Genomic DNA, 21,211 nt, shown 5'->3' on the forward strand with positions numbered 1-21,211 from the left:
CTGGTGATAGGAGCCAAGGCAGGAAGCACCAAGGATGATGGCCACCTTTCTCACTTGCCAATTCAGGGGAAAGGGAATGAATTTGGTTTTGAACACACAGAAAATTTTAGATGTCTTTGGGACATCCAAGGTGGGGACATCCAGTATGTTTGGATATGTGGGTCTGAAGCTCCAGAAGAGGCAGTTAGAGGCATCAGAGTGAATGAGATTACTCAGGGAGAGTGGGCAGTAGAACAGGAGGAGTGCCCAGCACAGAACCTCGTGGAGTCCCTCAATTAAGGGACAGGCTGAAGAAGAGGAAGCTGCCAAGGAGGAGCTGGCTAAAGAAGGCCTGGCTAGAGAGGCAGGTGGGAAACCAGGAGAATGTGCTGCTTGGAAGCCAAAGGAAGAGTGTGTCTCGATAATAGCATCAGAAGCCGCTGCAAGGCTGTGCCGGTGGTGGAGGACTGGGAATGCCCGGGGATGAAGGTGGCTTGGTGTGGCTTGAGGAATGAAGGTCGGTTGAGGGAGGAATGAAAGCCCGTCAAGGGTGAAGGTCAGTCAAGGGAGGGGTTGGGATGTTCAAAGCTCTTCCCAAAGGTTCATCCTTCCCCAAAGGGGAAGAGGGTGCTTTCCTTGGATGAGCCTGTTTGAATGGTGTAAATGAGGGCCAGGGGTGAGGGGGAGGCGGGAGGACAGAGGGGAGGGAGGGGAGATCAGTGGAGCAAGGTCTCCGAGGAGGGGGAGGAAAGGGGATGGCAGCACGTGGGAGGCTCCAGTGCTGGTGTCCTGGGAACAGTTGTCCTCCCACAGGAGCCCTATCTGGGCCCAAGGCTGGCGGTGGTGTGTTCTCTGTAAAGACCTCTGTGGCTCATTGTAGATAGTATTGTCTGTGGGTGAAACGGTTCAGAGCCAGTTAGGTTTCAAAAAGCTGAACCTCCCGCACGTGTGTCTTTCCGTGTCCTCTGGAGAGCTCTTTGGTGTGGAGGTACTTTAAGGAAGCAGTCCATCTGGAGTAGTTGAATGCATTTTCTGTGGATCACGCTACTGATATGAGGCTTTTGAAGGCAGGATATGGCCATGCCAGGGATGATTCTAAACTTTCAGAACCAGGCTCTTCCCCTTTGATCCTTTGTTCAGACAATTGAACTTGTCAAATGAGGTTAGCGTTAGAAAAAGCTAGAAATATTTTCTTTGCTGTTCCAAACACTAAACACACACACACACACACACACACACACACACACACTTTTTTCCCCCCCAATAGGAACTCAGATGAAAGTCTACTTCGCTTTTTCAGTAAGAAGGACACATAGGTCCCTTACACTCATATTAAGGATAAACCTGTCTCTGGTAATTTCTTTCCTTACAAGTGGGGGAGTCGATTTTCCTGGCAACTGGCCACAGGGCTTGTTTAAGAAGATGGCAGGCATGATACTTAGTGGAAAGGTTAGGCTCAGCCTGAATGATTTTCCTCCAGGACAAGGTTTGTAATTTGCATCTAAAGCAGTACAAAAAATAGTTTGTGTAAGTTGTGAAGTCGCTCATTAAATGAAACTTACGAGTTTTAATGCAGCTTAGTATTCTCTAAACTGCTTGTGTTCTCTCTAGGGTTTTCTAAGTAGATTATAACAGTGAAAATGAGTCCTACGGATGCTGTTCCGGACCAAGCCAGGTCCCTTCTCAGGCCAGGAAGCCAGACCTTGACCACAGGGACCTCCCCTCTCCCCACCATTACAGCTCCTTCTGGCCCTGCCTCGCTGCCTTCTCTTGCTTGTGTTGAAGGAAGCCTTCTGTGCTGTTTTGAGCCCTAGTTCATTGGTGTCTGGGCAGCTGTAGGAGGTTGAGGAACCCTGGTAGGCTGGTAGGGGAAGCCTTTCAGGCATGAGTTTCTCTAAGAATGTTGACAGGTCTGAGCCCTTGGTACCCAAGACTTTCCATGTGTCCCTCACCTGAAGTGCTTCTGCCTTTCCCTATAGAGTCTTAGTGAACCAGAAGGAAGGAGGCCTTAGAGATAACTTTTTTTTTTCCTTTTAAAGCAATGCTCTTGTTTCCTGTTTACACCAGCACCACAACCCCCTTGAGAAATGGCTGCTGGACTGTGGGAGGATGGGCGGTGACTGAGAGAGAATCTGAGAGACAAGGGTCTGCCCTACTCAGCCTCTGATCTGGGCCCTTGGGTTGAAAAGAAAGAAAGGAAGGAGGAGGGGATGCCTGGGAGCCGTGCCGAGACAGCTTGAAGCAGCAAGGCAACCTTTCCCCGCCACTGTGTTCTGGCCCCAGAGCTACTGAGCTGAGTCCTAAGACCCACCAGTCAGCAGGGAGAGGGGATGAGAGTGGGCACTAGTCTGGCTCTGCTGCAAGGGCCACACGAGCTGGAAATCCAAGTGGGTTCTGTCATATGCTCAGTGCAAACAGACACTTTGGTCCATGGTAGGTTAAGTAGAATTAATTAGCTCATTAGTCCAACAAATCTTTGGGCACCTGCTACGTTCCAGGTACTGCTCAGTGCGTGGGAATCAAGAAGACCACAGTCACTGACACACCACTGTGTCCAACATATATGTGATGCTTTTACCATGTGCCCCAGCTTGCACAGACTCACTCAGTTATATACCTGTGCTGATAGGTCCCTTATAAAGCATGCACAAGGAAGGAAAGCTGAATGAGCTAAATAGAAATAAGTCCTAATATTTCCTCCCACACCTCAGTGGACTGTGCTATACACATCCCACATCAGGGAGCACTGCCATGTACTGCTGCCTGTGTCTCAGACCTCCACCTTTCATGGGAGCTTTGAGAAGTGGATCATTTTTGAGTTGGGGCCGCCTGTTGGATGAATGGAAAACAGGAAACAGGAAGCAAGGCAGGCACATGCTGAGCTCACAGAATTGATTAGCCCAGGACCCCAGCAAAGCCTGATAACCACCATTCTTTCACCACTCTACCCTCCTTGGGAAGGGTGCCCAGGTTGCCTGGGGTAGGTGTTTAGGGTTCTTGGGCTCCTGTCGTGTGTGCCATGGTCAGCCTACTGGGGGGGGGGGTGTGGGTGTAGCAGGTGCCTGTTGCTATTCAGTCCCTTTATAGTTTTAATAGACTTTCACTGATGTTGCATTTGATCATCCCAACAACCATCTGAGGTGGGGGGGGGGGGTCTTTCCCCAGTGGTAAGACCAGAGACTGGAGGCCTGTGCTGAGTGTCATGAGCACCAGGGCTGGGATTTGACTGGCTGCCGCCGCCACCTCCTGCAGAAAGTCTTCCGTGGCGTCTGCCTGTCTCACCATCCGCTGGAGGAGCAAACCAGTGAAGTGCTTGACATCTCTGACTCTTGGTCCTGCGTGTGCCACTTTCTGCTGGGTGAAAACTTGGGCTCCAGGTTTCTGCCTCCTTCTGGGCCCACTATGGAAGCTGCCGCCAGCATTCGCCTCCTCACTCGGGCATGAGCAGCCCAAGTGGAAGGCCCTGCCCATGCATGGGGAGGGGCCAGAACACCGCAGGATTCTAGGTTCTCCAAGGTTTCTGTTCATTGCCCTGCTTTCTAGACATCTCCACCTGGAGCCCAGAGAGCTGGCCGATTTGCCCCACCCTGATCCATGTCTTCCCAGGCTGTGCTCTTTCCTCCCACACAGGAATTTGCCCTTCTGCCTTTTTTGGCTCTGTTTCAGCTTGTGGGAGAGTGGCTGCCTGTGTAGGTGTTTGTCTCCTGCTCTGAGGAGACCTCCAGGTAAGGGCTCTGAGGGTGCTTATTCAGGAGCCTGGAGTGAGTTACTTGCTTACAGGCAGGTGACACCTGGAAAGTTAATCTCCTTCAGGCTTGTTTCTTTAGGGCGTTTACTTCATTTCTTAGTTGTTCATCCCAGGCCCCCTGATGTCTTGACAGTAACAACAGTCACAGCATCTTTGTAACATTTCTCTCTGTCCTTTTACTACTTTCTGCTTCAGGATACCTCTCTTCACTGCACTTCTTCCTAGCAAGGAAGGAGAGGAGTCGGATATGGCGATATCTGGGCTAACGTTCGTAAAAGGGCCTGCAAAGTCCAGAGACTTAGTACGGAGCCGGAGGTCCCTGCCCCTCCCCTGCAGGGGCTCTGCCTGGGTTCCTTCCTGCCCTTCCTAGCCTGGGGAACCAGCAGCCTTTGTGAGTTTCCTTGACAACAGGATGGATAAGTTAAAAATAAACTGTGCTAGGGCTTGTGTGTGTGCATGCACGCATGCCTGTGTCCTCTCGCCTGCTGTGCTCACCTCAGCCCCTGTGGCTTCTAGATACTCCTGGAGAACATCTGTGGGAAGCCTTGGTGGGGCTCTGGTACTTGCATTTTGAAGCCCCTTGGTTGAGGGGTCAGATCTAGATAATCCCACAACATCGTTACCTCATATTCCTGATGGTAGCTGATGGGGAGGGGATGATAATGTTAACATGAAGAATGGAAAGCTGTTCCAAATGCCTCAGTCTTTACGCAGTCTCATCAGAGAGGGATAATCCCACATTATCCATGCATTTCAGAACCTTGTGAGGCAGTGGAATAGGCACAGCTCTGGGTGGGGGTTTAGTTAAATCTTTCTAGGGAACCCCTACCAGATAAGGAGGGTCCTTTCTGGGCTTCTTTTATTAGGTGAGGAAGCACAGTACAAGTCACTTGGGTGACTTGTCCAGAGCCACTGGCTAAGCATGGCGGAGGAAGGAGCACTCACCCCCATCATCGGAAATTGTGGCTTTCCCCCTCAGATCCTACGGATGAGGCCACCTCCATAAGTTCTTTCTTTTTTAAATTGAAGTATAGTTGATTTACAATGTTGTGTTAATTTCTTTTGTACAGCAAAGTGCCTCCATAAGTTCTTTACCAAAGCCTGCTGTCTCTGTATCAGCAGCTCTGCACTAAAGCCTCTGTTTTGTGGTGTTATCACAGTTGTGAGTTAATTTAGAAACAGCTGTCTTTATGAGGGCAGGGGCAGCTTTACCACACCTGGAATTAATTCCTCTCTTCCTCCCACCATCCTTACATATATTTGTAAGTATTTTATGTAAGTATCTTTGTGCCGGGCATGAGGATATCCTGAGAAAAAGTTGTTATAATCCTTGTCTTTAGGGACCTTATGGCCAGTTGGGGCAGAAGACAGTTATAAAATCTCCCACCAAGTCCCCGTTGTGGCCAGTGCTGAGCCGGAGGGAGAAGGTCTGACTGTAGGAAAGGGAAGGACTGAGGTGGGGCGTGGGGGTTAGAGAAGGCTGGAGGAACAGGTTAGTGACACAAAGTACTTACATCTGAAACATATTTAAAAAAACTCCTACAAATCAATAAAAAGGAAAGCAAGAAAAGTCAGTAGAAAACTGGGCAGTGACTTGACAGACACTTCACAGAAGACGATATCCAAATGGCCAAGAAACATGTGAAGGGATCCTCAGTTTCATATATTTATTAGTCATCAGGGAAATTCAAATTGTCCAATTTGAAGAAAGATATAACTGTCTTTTTGTTTGCACATGTATGTAATGAAATCTTTGACACTTTGGTGAAACATCCTTTTGCCATTTTCAGTTTACTTTATTCTGAATCTCTTACTGAAGAATAAAACGGATTCCGAGATGCTTACATAAAAGGAAATCTAGTGGGATGAACACACTGAAGTCAGAGACCTGGTTAGTAGGAGATTTGGGGCCAGCCATCGAATTTCTCAGAGCCCCTGTTTCTTCATTTGTAAACAGGGATCTTTCCGTCTTCCTTCCCTTCCTCCCAGAGCTGCTCAGATGTTCACAGGTGTGGGAGATGCTCTCAAAACTGTGAAGGGCTATTCAAATACTGTGTAGTATTGTTACTCTGATTCCAAGTGATTTGATTTCTCCTGCACCTCTTCTCACAGCAGCTATTCTAAATTCTCCTAAGAAATAAAAGCTCTGAGTAGAAGGATGGTCCCTAGGATGTAGAGCAGCCTGCTCCATGGTACTCTGGATGGAGAACCTGTTGTTGGCATGGCTCTGGTCCCTTCACACAGGCTGGGGAGCAGGGTGAGTTCCTGTGAGCATTTCCTTATGTGCCTGGGGTCTGGTGGCAACTCTGTGAGTGACATCAAAGTGTCTGCTGATGCCCAGGCCTGGTGGCTGGGAGAGGGCAGTGGTACACACCAGTCCTGGTGAAGCAGTGACTCGAGTTAGTGGTCCCATAGGGCTTTCACACTGAGTGGGGCTGGCCTCCTTATGGGGTGTTCTTGTGAAGTCTGGAAGTAACACCATGGACTTTGGGGAGCCCTGTTGCGGGGGGCAATAGCCTGAACACCCAGCTTTCCCCGAGAGAGCCTGGGCTGTCTTGGTGGTTCTGAGCATCCATAGCTTGTGGCAGAGCAGGGGCTGCTCCCTGTGTGACTTAGGTGTTGATGGAGAGGGGTTCTCAAAGGTGGATGGGTCTTTTTGGATGTCTACACCCGGTATCCTACTCAGCGCTTGTGACCTTTTCCTCTTCTGTTTTTCTGCTATGTAGGAGTCGGAGGCAGAAGCAAAGGCAGATGGAGAGACTGCATCGGACAGTGAGAGCCGAGTGGAAGCTGTCACCCTACCAACCTCTGTAGACGATACCCCAGAGGTCCTCAACAGGGCCCTTTCCAACTTGTCTTCAAGGTAGCTTGGCTTAATGATGCAAGTGCTTGCTGGGGTCTTGCACTGTCTCCAAGTGCCATGGAAGACCCGAAGCCCTTAGAGAGCCCACAGTGTTGTAACAGGAGCCCACATCTGTTAGAATGTGAGGTTGCAGACCTGCCCGCTTTCATTGGCCACAGTCTCCCCTGCCTTTGCCTAGGGCTCCATTGAGTATCATCTAGTGTTTAACAGTGACTACGAGCGCCGCCTGGGTGGATCTGGCCTTGAAGGGTGCTCTAGGCTGTCTGGGAGGTGCTGTCTAAGGAGGAGGAGCGAGTGGACATGGGGGTGGTCACTGACACAGCATGTGAAGATGAATGATCCTTGGGGTTTGTGACTAATGGGCAGGTTGCTTTACACTGAGGAGCCCAAGTTTCTAGTTAAGAGTTCAGTTTTCCCTCTCTCACACACATACACATTGTGGACATTCCTTGAATTTTCCTATAAGAATTGAGAAACATCTCAACTTCGGTGAATTCAGGGTTAAAATTTTGGTCCCTTGAGATTCTAGTCCTTCCGATACCAGCTGCATGGGCAGATTAAAAAGGCAAACTATAAGACCCCAAAACATTATCTAAGAGTGTTCCTGGGCATGCCTCCCACACATTTGTCCCTTTGAAAGGCTGTATTGTGCAGTGGTTAAGGGCATGGGTTCTGGAGCCAGACTCCCAGGATTCAAATCTCAGCTTAAACACTTCACAGGTGTATGAACTGTGCATCCCTTTCTTCATCTGTTGTAAAAGCTAGTAGTGTTGAGGGTTGAATCAATTAATACATGTGAAGTCCTTATAGAAGTGCCAGATACATACATATGATAGCTATTATTACCACTGTGTTTGATACTGTTATTGCCATAGCAATGCAGGGTCAGAGCAATGTAGGATTCTGCTGCAGGAAAAATGTTCATAGTTTTTTCCTCAGATAGAGAAGCCCATAGAAGCCATCCAAGTAGATACAGAAGTAGAGGGCATTGTTCCCTCGGGTTTTTTGCCTGATTCCTTCGTTAAGACACAAGCTGGGTGTGTTTTTCTGTGGACCTTGGAGGACTTGCTGAGTTTAGCGTGGATGATGTGATGGCTCTGGCGGCTCTGCTCCTCCCAGCATGTGGCTACTGGGCTACTGCCTCTGTCAAGGTGAAGGACATACTCCTGGAAAGGATTGACCTCAGGGCCCTCTCAACCCAGGAAGAACCATCCCCCTTGGGTTTGTGCCTCAGTTCTTTCTGGGCCCCTGACATGTTTTCTCCTTCCCCTCCTCTCTAACTTAGATGGAAGAACTGGTGGGTGAGAGGCATCTTGACTTTGGCCATGATTGCATTTTTCTTCATCATCATTTACCTTGGACCAATGGTTTTAATGATGATTGTAAGTGCCATTTATATGCTGTTTTATAGTTTTGCCTTCACTTTTCCCTACAGGACTGGTCATTTTAAGTGCCAGGTGTTGGGTTGGTTCTGGGAATCACTTGGGGTCCAGGCTCTTCAGACCACATCTGCCTTAGAATAGCTGTGATTTCTCACCTTCCAGCGGCCAACTGGAGGGCCATTTGTGTGTGAATTCAGGATCACTTTAAAATTTGATTTTATTACTTCAGCTCTTTGATCAAACTGGGACCCTGGCTACGATTCTGTGTGACTCTTGGTTTTGTTTCTTGTTTTCCTGGAGTCTCCCTCCTAGGTTTTAGGACTTTTTTGTTAAGAAACCCCAGTCCACAGTACTTTGCTGTTAGTCTTCGCACTGTCATGGACAGGGTCAGATGACTAACAGATGAGTGCTGAGCAGAGCAGTTGGGACTTTTCAAGTATGTATTTCTATTCAAAGTCAAGAATGGAAGATACTGAGTCCCGAGGTGGGGGGTGTTCTACAATAAAAAGTTAATTGAAGTTTCAGAAGCATATATTTATTGTGAGAAATTGCATCTACTCTGTGTGACTTAAAGGGCCTCACTACCCTGTGGGGTGGTGTGAGAGAGAAAGGAGGAGAGTGGAATCACTGAAGGACCGACATTGTTCTTAAATATAATGGTTTTTCTTGAAGGCCCATGACCTGTTGGTTTCTGTTTCCAAAGATCATAAGAATTGGGGAGTTGACAAGTGTTCTAATTCTTTTGTGTCCTGCAGGTGATGTGTGTTCAGATTAAGTGTTTCCATGAGATTATCACTATTGGCTACAATGTCTACCACTCCTATGACCTGCCCTGGTTCAGAACCCTCAGCTGGTAAGCTCTTTAGCCCCACAGAAACCCTTAACAGATTTGGACAAGTGTTTTGTGGTAGGTATTTACAATCATGGTGGGAGGGAGGCTGTGATGACCATGGACCTTCACAGCGCCTTTGAGACCCAAGTATTGCATAGGCCCGACTGTATAGTTGGCCTGTGAGGAGCGTTTGAGTAGTTACCCAGAGTCTGGACTCTTCCTCAGAAGAAACCAGACCAGCTGCATCTGTGACTGTGTTTGCATCAGTATTTGGATTCCTTAGACTCTGCACAATGGCCCCCCTTTTCTATATCAGTACATTTTTCATGCTCTAGTATCTCAGCATCCCACAAGAATCATCTGGGAGTTGTCAGTGCTGGTGTTGCTATCTCTGGAAGTTGACTTCCTCATCCTTAAAACAGATGGTTGAGACCTAGTCAGTGCTTTTCAAACTGTGGTTTTGGAGCCCTAGTTCCTCGGAGGCTCCTTGGGTGCCAGTGAGCAGGAGTGAGACTGAGTGCAGGGGATCAGGGCTCCTCAGAGGAACTCTGCTTTCTCCTCCTAGGAAGGGGCTTGGCTTTTATTTTTTTTTGGCCACGCCACGCTACATGCAAGATCTTAGTTCCCTGACCAGGGATTGAACCTGGGCCCTCGGCAGTGAGAGCGCAGAGTCCTAACCGCTGGACCACCAGGGAATTCCGGGCTTGGCTGTCTTGAAGCAAAAACAGGATCAAAACCTATAGTGCGGATGATGTCCGAGACCCCTTCCTGACCTGAAACTTGCTGCTGTATTGACCACACTCTTCTCAGGTGGTGACATGTGAGCAGAGTACTGTGTAGTCCTGAGAAGACTTCGGGCAAATACAGATTCTTCTCACCCTGCTGTGCTGGGTCTCGGGCATTGATTTCATTACTTACCAGGCCAGAGAGTAGTGTTTTGGGCCCCGGCAACTTGGTTATGGCCAAGGGAGTTGATGTGCTCGGACTTGGCCTGGACACATCCTCTGAGAGATGCTTCCTCGTCATCCAGCAGCACAAGCTGCCTCGCAGTCTCCACAGGGCCTGTGCTTGCCACCTGGGTTAAGATGTAGGTCTCTCTTGTGGGTCTTCTATAGCTGGAAAGCAATGTTATGAATTTTGTTAACATACTCAGGATGTCTGACCCCTGACTGTGGTCACTGTACAAAGGAAGTGTTTTTCACATAACAGAAAACAAACCCAGTATGGGAGTTCTTGAACTTACACAATTAAAAAAAAAAAAAAAGAAAAAATGGAAGAGAGAAGCTCTCCCCTCTCTTCTTTGTCTGGATCCTTGTTGAGTGTTTAGAGTGGGGCTGCTGGTTCCCATACTCAGAAACACCAGTGAGGCCGCAAAGGTATATGAGCCATGTCTTCTCCCTCCTCAGAGCTCCTTCCAGTAGAGGAGAGAGGTTATAAACAGATGAAGAGTTAGTGCTAGTGAAAGGTTTGTGTGTCAAAGCCAGGCATCAGAGAGGAAGACAGTCTGAAGCATAATTAATTGCTTAGTGGAAGGAGCAAATACTTTGTACTATAGAAATAAATGCAGGGGAGGCAGATATCATGTTAGGTCATGCAAGGTTTTTATGAAGAAAATGGTATTTGAGCAACGAGTGATAAACTGGGTAAGTGAAGAGGATGTTCCAGGCAGGGAAAAGAAGGGAACCAAGCAGGCAGGTGGCAAAGCCAGAGAAGTCCATTTTGATAGATGTGCAAGGTTTGTGTCAGGAAGAGTGGATGTAAGGCTGCGGAGGCAGGATGAGGTGCCTTTCAGAGGGTTGTCTTACAGTTTGAGTGTTAAGTTAGGCCTGGTAATGCTACAGAAGGGGCAAAAACTTGAGTCCCAAGTTTATGATAAATGGAGAGTGAATGAAAGCCACAAATTTCTAGATAAACGTCTCACCTGCAGTGTCACCAGAGAACAGGGAATGGTGATCTACTTGTCCCTGTGTGAGCTGCCCCCGGGGGTCTTGGGGGTCAGGTGGACCTCTGGTCCTCGAAGCTTTCTAACAGCCTCGCTTTAAAGGAGAGGCCACATGTGCTCCCCTTGGCAGTGACCTGTATTCTCTTACAGGTACTTTCTACTGTGTGTAAATTATTTCTTCTATGGCGAAACAGTGACAGATTACTTCTTCACTCTGGTCCAGAGAGAGGAACCTTTGCGGATTCTCAGTAAATACCACCGATTCATTTCCTTTACTCTCTATCTAACAGGTATGAGTCAAGCAGCTCACCAGTTGTGTATGCCTTGTTTTTGCATGTCTGCTGAGCTGGGGCATTTCTTGGTCAATGTAAGGTTTTGATGACATTAACTCTGACCACTTAGGGGAGCAGAGCTAAGGATTCTGCCTTACGTGAGCTGTAGCAGCTCTTTACTAAGAGAAATGAGACCAAGGGGCTTGTGTGGTTGTGGAGGCTGAGTTTATGCCACCTGTCCTTGTGTTCCAGCCTCTGTTGGAGGACTGCATAGCATGGTCTTGTCCTGACTGTCCTCTTGGCAGAGATTCTGCAGCGTGACTGAAACAAAAACCACCCAGGAACTTGTATATAAAAAGGGACATTGCATTGACATATACACTACTATATATAAAATAGATAACTAACAAGAACCTGCTGTATATATAGCACAGGGAACTCTATTCAGTTCTCGGTAATGACCTATATGGGAATAGCATCTAAAAAAGAGTGGATATATATATATGTATAACTGATTCACTTTGCTGTACAGCAGAAACTAACACACATTGTAAATCAACTATACTCCAATAAAAATTAATTTTAAAAAAAGGGACATTGCAGTATATTAGAAATTTTATTGATTTGGGTTTAAAAAGACCTGTGACTTCAAAGGAGCCAGGAGCTTACTCTTTGAATCTCAGTTAGCTCTTCTGTAATCTAAAGCTAAAACAGGAGCATTACTGTGAGGATTTGAACAGATACATTGCAACTTGACAAACAGTAAAGTGCTCTGTCAATCTAAACTCAGTTAAGACTGTATAGTAATGCTAGTAATGTGTTCTTCATAGTTACCCTAAAAGCCAGTTTGAGGCATATGAGAAATTTGTTCTGACCTAATAAGTTTCAGTCTTACCTGTTGTTCATCAGCTTGATGGCAATACTCGGCTCCGTGAAAGACACCTGGCTATTAAAATATGAAGTCCACCTCTGAGAGGTTTGCTGTGTTGAGGATAGACAGCATGCCTCAGAGCCTGGGAGCAGCCCCACAAAGGGAGGCCAGGGGTCTTGAATAGTGATGTGCTCTCTTCTGGGCAGGGCTGCTTTTGAGGGACTCAGCACACTTATGGGTAAAATCCCTTTTCTTCCTGGAGAGTTCGGTCGTATGGGTCAGTAGGAGAGAGATGCAGGGATGGCCTTGGCCCCATACCAGGTGGATCCCCCTTCTGCCTGTTCTTTAGGACAGAGGTTGGCAAACTTTTTCTTAAAAGGTCCAGATAATAAATATTATAGGCTTTGGGGGCTATAGGGTCTCTGTTGCAGCTCCTCATTTCTGCCATTGTAGCACAAAAGGAACCCTGGACAATATGTAAACAGATAGGTATGGTTGTGTTCTAATAAAAGTTTGTTTATAAAAACAGGCAGCTGGCCTGACTGTTGTCGGCCCCTGCTCTAGGATCAAAACATTTCTATCTGGTGAACGGTGTCCTAAGTTGAGTGTAGTCTGCAAGATTTTAAAATATTGCCTTCCTTTAATTGTCTTGAAGGAGTCATTTTTTCCTCCTGACTGCTTATCTGGTTTTATTCCCTTGGGCTTTGAATTTGTGCCCTGGTTGGTTAACTGCTGCCAGGAAATTAGCAAAGGACTGCTTAACACAGCTAAAGGAAATGACTAGGACAAAGACAGATGCAGAATGTGATTCATTTTGCCCTTTCTCCTCCTCTTCCTCAAACTAGGATTCTGCATGTTTGTGCTGAGTCTGGTCAAGAAGCATTATCGACTGCAGTTCTACATGGTAAGGGAAATATGCGCGTCAGTGTCCAAATTCTTGGCATAAGTGAAATTCTGTGGAAACTCCACAGGCCTCTCATCCTTTCAGTGATAAATCAAAACCCTGGAATGCAGTCTGTTTTTATTCATCTGGAACCTAGAGGATGAAGGAGGCATCCCTAGTGAAGTTTGGTGGCTCTTTATCCACCTAGACCCAATCGCTGTTATGTAATTTACACCCTAAGTAGTCTTTGCCCTCTGGACCTGAGGGTGGCCTCCAGGTAAGGCTCAAGGTGAAGCTTTAGGCATTGCCCATAGATATCCTGCCTGCTATATCACTCCCTCAACCTAAAAACATCCCCTCTCTGAGTGTCCTAAGCACTCAATAAATACTTACTAAGAAAATGAGAAGTACCCAGGCTTTTGGAGCATAGAAGGACTAACTAATGGGCCATATGGGCCCTCCTTTTGATGGCAACTGTAGCTGGGGAACATAGTTCTTCCCAGAGGCCTGTTCTATACCTTTTTAACTTCCTGTAAGGCAGGTACAGAAGCAGATGTCTTTCCTACCTGTTTCTAACCAATTTTCTATTTGGTATTAACGGTTATTTGAAGTTCCTTTCAAGCTAAACTGTTAGGTAAAGTTTATCCTTTATCTTCTTTTGCAGTTTGGCTGGACCCATGTAACATTACTGATTGTTGTAACCCAGTCACATCTTGTTATCCACAACCTGTTTGAAGGAATGATCTGGTGAGTGATGTTGGGGGGGGGTTTCCTTTTATTTTGTGGATGTTTCCATATAGGTGGGCTGAGAAACTCTGATGAACTGTCTAAACCAGAGGTTCTCACCTGAGCTACATCAGAATCCCTTGCAGGCCTAGTTGCAGCACAGGTTGCTGGGCACCCCCACTCCTGAGTTTCTGCTTCAGTAGCTATGGGGTGGGGCCTGAGAACTTGAATTTCTGGTACATTCCCAGGTGATGCTGATGCTGCTGGTTGGGACCTACACTTTGAGAACCACTGTTCTAGACTAACAGGTGTAGGGATATTTAAAGAATCAAAGGCAATGCAACTATATGGCAACAAATTTGAAAATCTAGAAGAAAAAATCATGATTTCCTGACAAGAGGTCACCGAGTAAAAATCACGAAGAAGAAAACTTGAATAGATCAGTAACTATAAAAGAACTTTGAAAATTGCATAAGAATCCACACCTGGAAAAAATGACCAATGATAGCAGCTGAGTTTTATCCACCCCTTAATATTAAAGCTGATAAAAGCATAGGGAGGGAGAAACAAGAATGATAAACTGATTTCTTTTATGATTATAGATATACTATTCTAAATAAACTATTAGCGAATGGAATCTGGCAATGTGTCAAAAGAATGATATACTTAGTAGATTTTATTCCACAAATGCAATGGTTTCAGCAGGAAATCTGTCACCATTGATAGAAATCAGTAGGCTGACTGAAGAAGCTATGCTTTTAGTGAAAATGTGAAGGCATATCCTCGTGTATATGAGGAGCTAAAGTACTGTGATTAAGATCCCAAACTGTGCCTCTGTTTCCTGTTCTCAGGGTGAAGGTACAGTAATACCCACTGCCTGAGGAATAAATTAGTAAAAATATGTAAAGTGCTTAGAACAGAGACTAGCTCATCTAAATGTTCGCCTTATGGCATTATTATGTTTAAAATAATGATAATGGCCTGAGGAGATGTACTCTCCCTCTTTCAGAGTGTTGTTAAGTAATTCTAAAGAGGGGCTCATGCTAAGTTCTCATCTTCAGGGCTAGACATACCACTTGGCTCTAGAGTGAATCATATTAAAATCTCTAGTTATTGGTTTTTAGACTGAACCGTCAAGACTTAATTATAGGTGTAGAGCAGAGAATGTTGCTAGAAGCCTCAACAAAGTAAATACTATGGGTGGTTGGGTGGATACAGGTGCTCTAAATCCCTACCTTAACAAGCAGGAAGTCAGAAAATATTGCCTGTAGTTGAAGGGCTAGGATTTTTGTATGTTATGTTAAACTGTAATAGAGGAAATTTGAAAAAAGTGACTGTCAGAGAGCAGAAAGTGACAAGAGAGAGATGGTACAAGTTTGGAAACTGTCCCTTTTTTTTCATGGTGGGGATGACCAGACCAGCAGAGGGAGGCAGAGAAGAAATCTGGCTATATGTACTTGGTCTTGCTCTCAGTGTAGTCCTGGGGAAAAGTTGGGCTCACTAGAGCTAGTAATAAACAGTAAAAAAAAAAAAATTATGAAATAGATAATAAATGTATTACTTAGGATTATGGAGGTAACTACTAGAAGAAGAAAAGTCAGAAATGTTTAAAAGTAGTTATTTTGGAGAATGGAGATAGGGATAGGGGAAACAAGGCAACTTTTTATTTTTTCTTTTCTTTACACTTTAAATTTTTATATTACTTTATAATGAAAAAAGAACAAATGACATTTTATAGGATACCACCTCCATTTATTCAGTAGTCATTCAGTAAACATTTGAATGCTGCTATGTGCTGGGTACTAGGTATGGCTTATGTGGCATTTTATTTCTTTTAAACTTATTCCTTAATGGTTAATAAGTACTATATGGGTTATTCTGGTACTGAAATTTATGAATGGCATTGTTTTGTGGACTTCTGAGGTATTATCATGTTGGTAGTGTTGATTCTTACTTTGGTTTATTTCCTAGGTTCATTGTCCCCATTTCTTGTGTGATCTGTAATGACATCATGGCCTATATGTTTGGCTTCTTCTTTGGTCGAACCCCACTCATCAAGGTAAGTGGATCACCCTAACATGGACCATCACCGTGAGGGGAGGGTGGTGCTTTCAATATGAGTAGATCAGCTTGGGAGACAGAAGAGGTCTAGCTGGTGTGTACATCTTTATGTCATCCTGATGAAAGGCTAGTAATAAATTAGCTTCAAGAGAAAAGCCAGAGGAAGACTTGACAACTACTCATAGGAAAAAAAAGAGCTAATAGGGAAAATATTTTTATAGACGGTGTAGGCACACTTTTGTGGCTTTGATCTGAATTTGAGTGTTATCATTTAAATAGTTTCCTGTTTTATAATATAATTAAATTATTTGGCCAATTGAAACAGAAAGGAAACTGAGGGCTATCAGACAGGGAACAAGGAAACCAAGTATGGGGTACTTTAGAAGGTGAGGTGGTTTAATTGAATGAGTTTTTTTAATAGTAGAAAGACTTTTAACAGTTAATCATTATTCCCAATGCTAGAGTTATCAAAATGCCTTTTTTTAAGAACTTGCTCTCTGTCCACAGCTGTCCCCGAAGAAGACCTGGGAAGGCTTCATCGGGGGCTGCTTTGCTACTGTGGTATTTGGCCTTCTGGTAGGTGGTGCTCCCAGTTGGGTGGGGGATGGGCAGAGGCCTCCCACCCACCTTCAAAGCCCATCCACGGCTAGTGAGCATGTCCCCCGAGGCCAAGGACTCTGTCCTGCTGAATGGCAACCTTGCCCTGTAGCGGGGCATGAACATGGCATGGGCAATGCCAGCTGTCCTTTATCTGCCAGTCTTTAAGCAGTAGAGGAGTGGGTGCCGTGCACACCTTGTACTCCTCTCAGTCTGAGGCCTGGCAACACTCAGGAGATGGCATTCTTGTCCAGGCAATTGATATTTTGCCTGAGAGTAAGAGGTGAGGTGGGATATGCCATTCTAACCCAGATTTTCTCCTGTGCGTGTCTTTCCTGGAGAGGAATGATCTCCCAGCCCTTTCTAGAGCACCATTCGCTGCTTCTGACCCTCAGGCCTGTCTCTCCCCTTTTCAGAGTTGTCCAGCTGCCCTTCAGGGCTGACCCCCTACTTACTGCTCTTCAGCCTTCTCTCCTCCTGGTTGTCTCCCTCTCACTATACCACTCCCCTCACCACCTGCCATTTTGAATTAAGGGATCCTGAGAAAAATGGACCGTCGCTCCTCCAAATGGGTGAAACTTCTTGTAGTTCTTTGCCCAAATTCCCTCAGGTCTTTCCTGGATTTATTCAGGGCCTGGTTGTTGGAGCAAGTACATTGAAGCCTCAGTGGGCCATCAGCCTCTTTTCCATTTTTTTTTCTCCAGATACAGGTAAAATACACATATCGTGAAATATGAACCTCTGATTTAGTGCATAGCTTGCACTTAGGGTGCTAGGCACTGTGAGGGACTTGGCTGAACCAGGCACGTGCTGCCCAGGCAAGATGGCTGGAACTTGTCTCCTTAGTCTGTCTGTTCTCACCCTCAGCTGTCCTATGTGATGTCGGGGTACAGATGCTTTGTCTGCCCCGTGGAGTACAACAATGATACCAACAGCTTCACTGTGGACTGTGAGCCCTCGGACCTGTTTCGTCTGCAGGAGTACAACATTCCTGGGGTGATCCAGTCGGTCATTGGCTGGGTATGTGCCACTCACATGGGGCGAATGATCCTTGGCTGGATAGTGACTACAAAGAGAGAGCCCCCTCTCCACCACTGCCTTCCCTCAAAAACAACTAGCTTCCTCCCTCCCCAAAGCTTGTAAGCCCCAGGTTGGAGAATTGCTCAAGTCAGTTCAGGGTGAAGACAGGAGACATTTCCTCCCGCTTCAAATCATTAAGACCAGGATTCTGAAAGTGTGCTTTTGGATCCTGGGGCACCCTGAGGTCCTCTCAGGGGGTCTGTACTTTCTTCATAACATAATGAAGAAAGTTTCACTTTTTCACTTTGTCAACATTTGCCATGATGGTGCAAAAGCAGTGCTGGCACCTTAGCATGAGTGAAGGCAGTGGCACTAAACTGGACTGTCATTGAATTCATTATGCCACATACTCACAGGAAGACTCAGCCAGCTCACTTTAAGAATGTCTTTGATGAGATAGTAAAATTATTAATTTTATTAAATCTTGACCCTTGAATACACACCTTTCTAATGCTCTGGTACCGAAATGGAAATTATACATAAAATGCTCCTGTTAAATGCTGCAGGACAGTGCTCACCTAAAGGAAGACTGCGTGTGCACCTGCTTGAGTTATGAGCTGAACTAGCGGCTTTTTTATGGGGACATAATTTTTACTTGAAAAGAACCGGCAAACTATAATTTTTCAGATTTGGATTTTTGGCAGACATTTTTCTTGAAAAGAAACAAAGTGAGTCTGTCACTTCAAGAAAACAACTGACAGTAGTTGTTACCAATGATAAAATTTGGCTTTCAAGTACAAATTAGAGTTTTGGAAAGTGTATACCTGCCACTGTAAGTTTGACAGCTTCTTAATACTTAAAGGCTTTTCTGAGGGATCTGTGGTGATTTTAACATATGACGTTTTGACATTGTATGGCAAAATTTGTCTACATTTGAAAGATCTGTGTAACTCAGTGAACCAGTATTTTTGAAATGGCCAGTGCATGGTGTTACACAGTCATGCACGGGTAAACGATCCATTCAAATGGTCATTGATAGGCTTTCAGATTCCACATTGCACCAAATTTTTAGAAAACTACCGCTCAAGTTCTGGTGTAGTATCAGAGAAGAATACCCATAATTATCTGAAAAGACGGTGCTAAAATACTCTTCCTTTTTTCAACAATGTATCCTTGTAGGGCTAGATTTTCTTCATACACTTCAACCAAAACATCATATTGCTGTAGACTGAACGCGTAGTACCTTAATGTCCTCTATTAAGCCATATATTAGAGATTTACCAAAAACAAACAAAAACCCCCAAACCAGTCTTTTTCCTAAATTATTTTGGGGTGGGGGGAGAGAAATAGTTTCATAAAGAGGTGGTTTTGTTGTTGTTGTTGTTTGTTTGTTTTTTAATGTTAACAAGTAATAAGCCTGGGCTTGCAGGCATCTCAACTGACTTCATTTATTCTTTTCAGAAAACAGTCCGGATGTACCCCTTCCAGATTCACAGCATTGCCCTCTCCACTTTTGCTTCACTCATTGGCCCCTTTGGAGGGTTCTTCGCTAGTGGATTCAAGCGAGCCTTTAAAATCAAAGTAGGAAAACGCTTTTCTTTTCCCCTCATTGTCTCCTAGCTGGGCCCCTTTTCACCCGTCTTCTGCCTTCCTCCTCCTGCCCCACTTCATCAGCCACCACCCCCTTCAAAATACCAAGCTATGAACTCTGATTATTAATGTGTGCTCTTCTTCACCCATGCATGGAATTTAAGTAGGTTAAAGGAAGATACATTGTTTCTAAGAAAATTCAGTGGTTGGATTTTCAGTATATTTGTTAATATATTCTTTCTTCAAAAGAAACATTTTGTAATTTAATAAGATTGTGTACTATTATAGCTTCAGCATTTGAATCAATACCTTTCACTTTCTGTTGCCCTCAGCTATTCAGTTACAGTAGCTGGACATTGAGGTGGGACCATAAACCAGGCTTTGACTTGGCTGAGGCCAGGCTCATCAATCCTTCCTCTCCTCTAACAGGACTTTGCCAATACCATTCCTGGCCATGGAGGCATCATGGATCGCTTTGACTGCCAGTATCTGATGGCCACCTTTGTCAATGTGTATATTGCCAGTTTTATCAGGTATAGTACCTTTCCATCTGAACCAACTTAGTGGATTTTTAAGTGGTGAAATTCTAGAATTCTAGCTACTCAGTTTGAGTGAAAAAAACCAAGTGTGAATGCAGTTTTCAGTTGCTATTCGTTATGGATTCCCTGAGGACCCTTACCCTCCATTAGTAGAGAATCCAGAGAGGGAACAGCTACTTAAATAATCAGGCCCTCGAAGTTGCTTGGCCGCTGCTTTGCTCAGTGCTGTTTCTTCATCCTCTTCCAGGGGCCCTAACCCGAGTAAGCTGGTTCAGCAGTTCCTGACCTTGAGGCCAGATCAGCAGCTCCACATCTTCAACATGCTCAAATCTCACCTGACTGACAAGGGGATGCTGACAGCTGCCACAGAGGACGAATAGGGACCACCGAGGGCCAGGAGAGCAGGAACAGGGCTGAGTGAGGGGCAGGGCTCCAGGGCAAGCCCAGCTGGACAAAGACAAGACTTCAACTCACTGTCTTTTTTTTTTTTTTACAGTGTTTTTTATTTGTGGATTTTAAAAAAAAAAATCTGTGTGTACAGTCTATGTGCTTATGATTTGGGTTGTAAGTAACCTACAGCTTTGAGTTGGAAAGAGGTCATGGTGGTAAAACCATTTGGGTTTTTAAAACCGAAGTTTTTAACAACCTGGAAGACAGTGTTGCCCAGCTCTGAAGCACCTGCTGGGCTTGATCAGAGTGGTCATTCATCTGTGTTCGTCCAGTTTAGCCACCCCCCCACCCCAAGCTCTTTTTGTAGCTGACCCCCAGCAGGGAAGAGATGCACAGATTGGATGTCTTTACTACTGGAGTGCTTTCCCTGGGCTTCTCAGTAATCCCTGCCTTGGAGCTACAGGAGTGCTGCCTCCTGAGGCTGGAGGGATGAAGACTTGTTAATCAGATAGGCATTCTGTTCACAAATCCTGTGGAGTATGAGCTCTGCTTTATGATATGGGTTCACCTCGCTTCATCACAGACTGAAAGAAGGTTTCAGTTTTAATTTTTTTCAGAAAGCATGAAAAATTATAATAGTCTGGAGAAAAGCCACACTGTACTATTTCAAGTGTATGCAGTAGGATATACTGTAATTGGGCCTTTTCCCACAGAGTTTAGGCTCAAGTGGCTCCTATAGGGCAGTCGGTTAACTGGGTCTTTTCAGGGATGATGTCGTTCACGTTTGTGCTGTAGACTTGTTGCTGCTGAATCCCTTCTGGGGGCTTCCCATTTGACAGGGAGCAGAGGGCTTCTCTTTCACATGCCCATGCCCTTGGCCTTGCTGACCACCCACGTAGCTGCTGTGTTGTGTGTGTGTGTGTGTGTGTGTATATTATATATATAATATATATATGTATAACTCTTAAGGCAAGTGTGTATCTGTGTGTGTGTTAGAAATCACTCATTTCTTACAGTGATTTCAATTGTACCATGACTTCTTCACTGAAACCACAAAGTCCTGCTTACAACTCTGCATAACCCAACCCAATTAGAGGTTTGAAGCTTCTGAAGATTAAATGCACACTTGTTGTATAATGTGACCAGTTTAAATGTAGTTTATATTTTACAGGGGGACCGTTTTTCTTTTCAACTGTGACTTATTTATTGTTTCCTTTTAAGTAGAGGAGTGAGGTTGACTTTTGGAATATATGTTCTTTGTCAGGACAATAAGCAAGGGGAGAGCTTGGTGGCCAAGTGTGTTCCATTATTCTGTGCCATATTGGTTCTCATTGCCAAATGGGGGTGTAACAGCTTGCTTCAGCACCTTGGGCTGGTGCTGCTTTGCTTTATTTCTGTTTATCTCAGCCTCACTGCATCCGTGGATGCTCACAGCCAGCCCAGATCACTAAAGCGTCCAGCACGGACCAGACCCCTCTTGATGTCTCAGCTCACAGTTGCTGTGTGACCTTCCACG

The 21,211-nt window shown here is 45.3% G+C and overlaps 1 protein-coding gene and 1 non-coding gene across 2 annotated transcripts in view; one reads left to right on the top strand and one right to left on the bottom strand.

The window, feature by feature from the left end:
• The window catches only part of CDS2 (CDP-diacylglycerol synthase 2), a 63,052-nt gene extending 43,204 nt beyond the window's left edge, over window positions 1-19,848 (top strand). Inside the window, exons 2-13 of the mRNA XM_029219623.1 lie at window positions 6,454-6,590; window positions 7,876-7,972; window positions 8,728-8,825; window positions 10,897-11,036; window positions 12,735-12,793; window positions 13,437-13,519; window positions 15,470-15,557; window positions 16,067-16,135; window positions 17,024-17,176; window positions 18,638-18,757; window positions 19,196-19,299; window positions 19,553-19,848. Coding sequence (XP_029075456.1) covers window positions 6,454-6,590; window positions 7,876-7,972; window positions 8,728-8,825; window positions 10,897-11,036; window positions 12,735-12,793; window positions 13,437-13,519; window positions 15,470-15,557; window positions 16,067-16,135; window positions 17,024-17,176; window positions 18,638-18,757; window positions 19,196-19,299; window positions 19,553-19,685 — 1,281 coding nt within the window. The 3' untranslated portion in view covers window positions 19,686-19,848. The remainder of the gene's footprint in view (window positions 1-6,453; window positions 6,591-7,875; window positions 7,973-8,727; window positions 8,826-10,896; window positions 11,037-12,734; window positions 12,794-13,436; window positions 13,520-15,469; window positions 15,558-16,066; window positions 16,136-17,023; window positions 17,177-18,637; window positions 18,758-19,195; window positions 19,300-19,552) is intronic.
• Window positions 9,427-9,499, bottom strand: TRNAE-CUC. Its single transcript has one exon. It is a non-coding gene; the product is annotated as a tRNA-Glu (tRNA).
• Window positions 19,849-21,211: the final 1,363 nt, after the last annotated feature.

Source organism: Monodon monoceros, unplaced genomic scaffold (assembly GCF_005190385.1).
Source record: "Monodon monoceros isolate NGI ecotype Baffin Bay Population unplaced genomic scaffold, NGI_Narwhal_1 Super_Scaffold_13, whole genome shotgun sequence".
Classification (NCBI taxonomy): Eukaryota; Metazoa; Chordata; class Mammalia; order Artiodactyla; family Monodontidae; genus Monodon; species Monodon monoceros.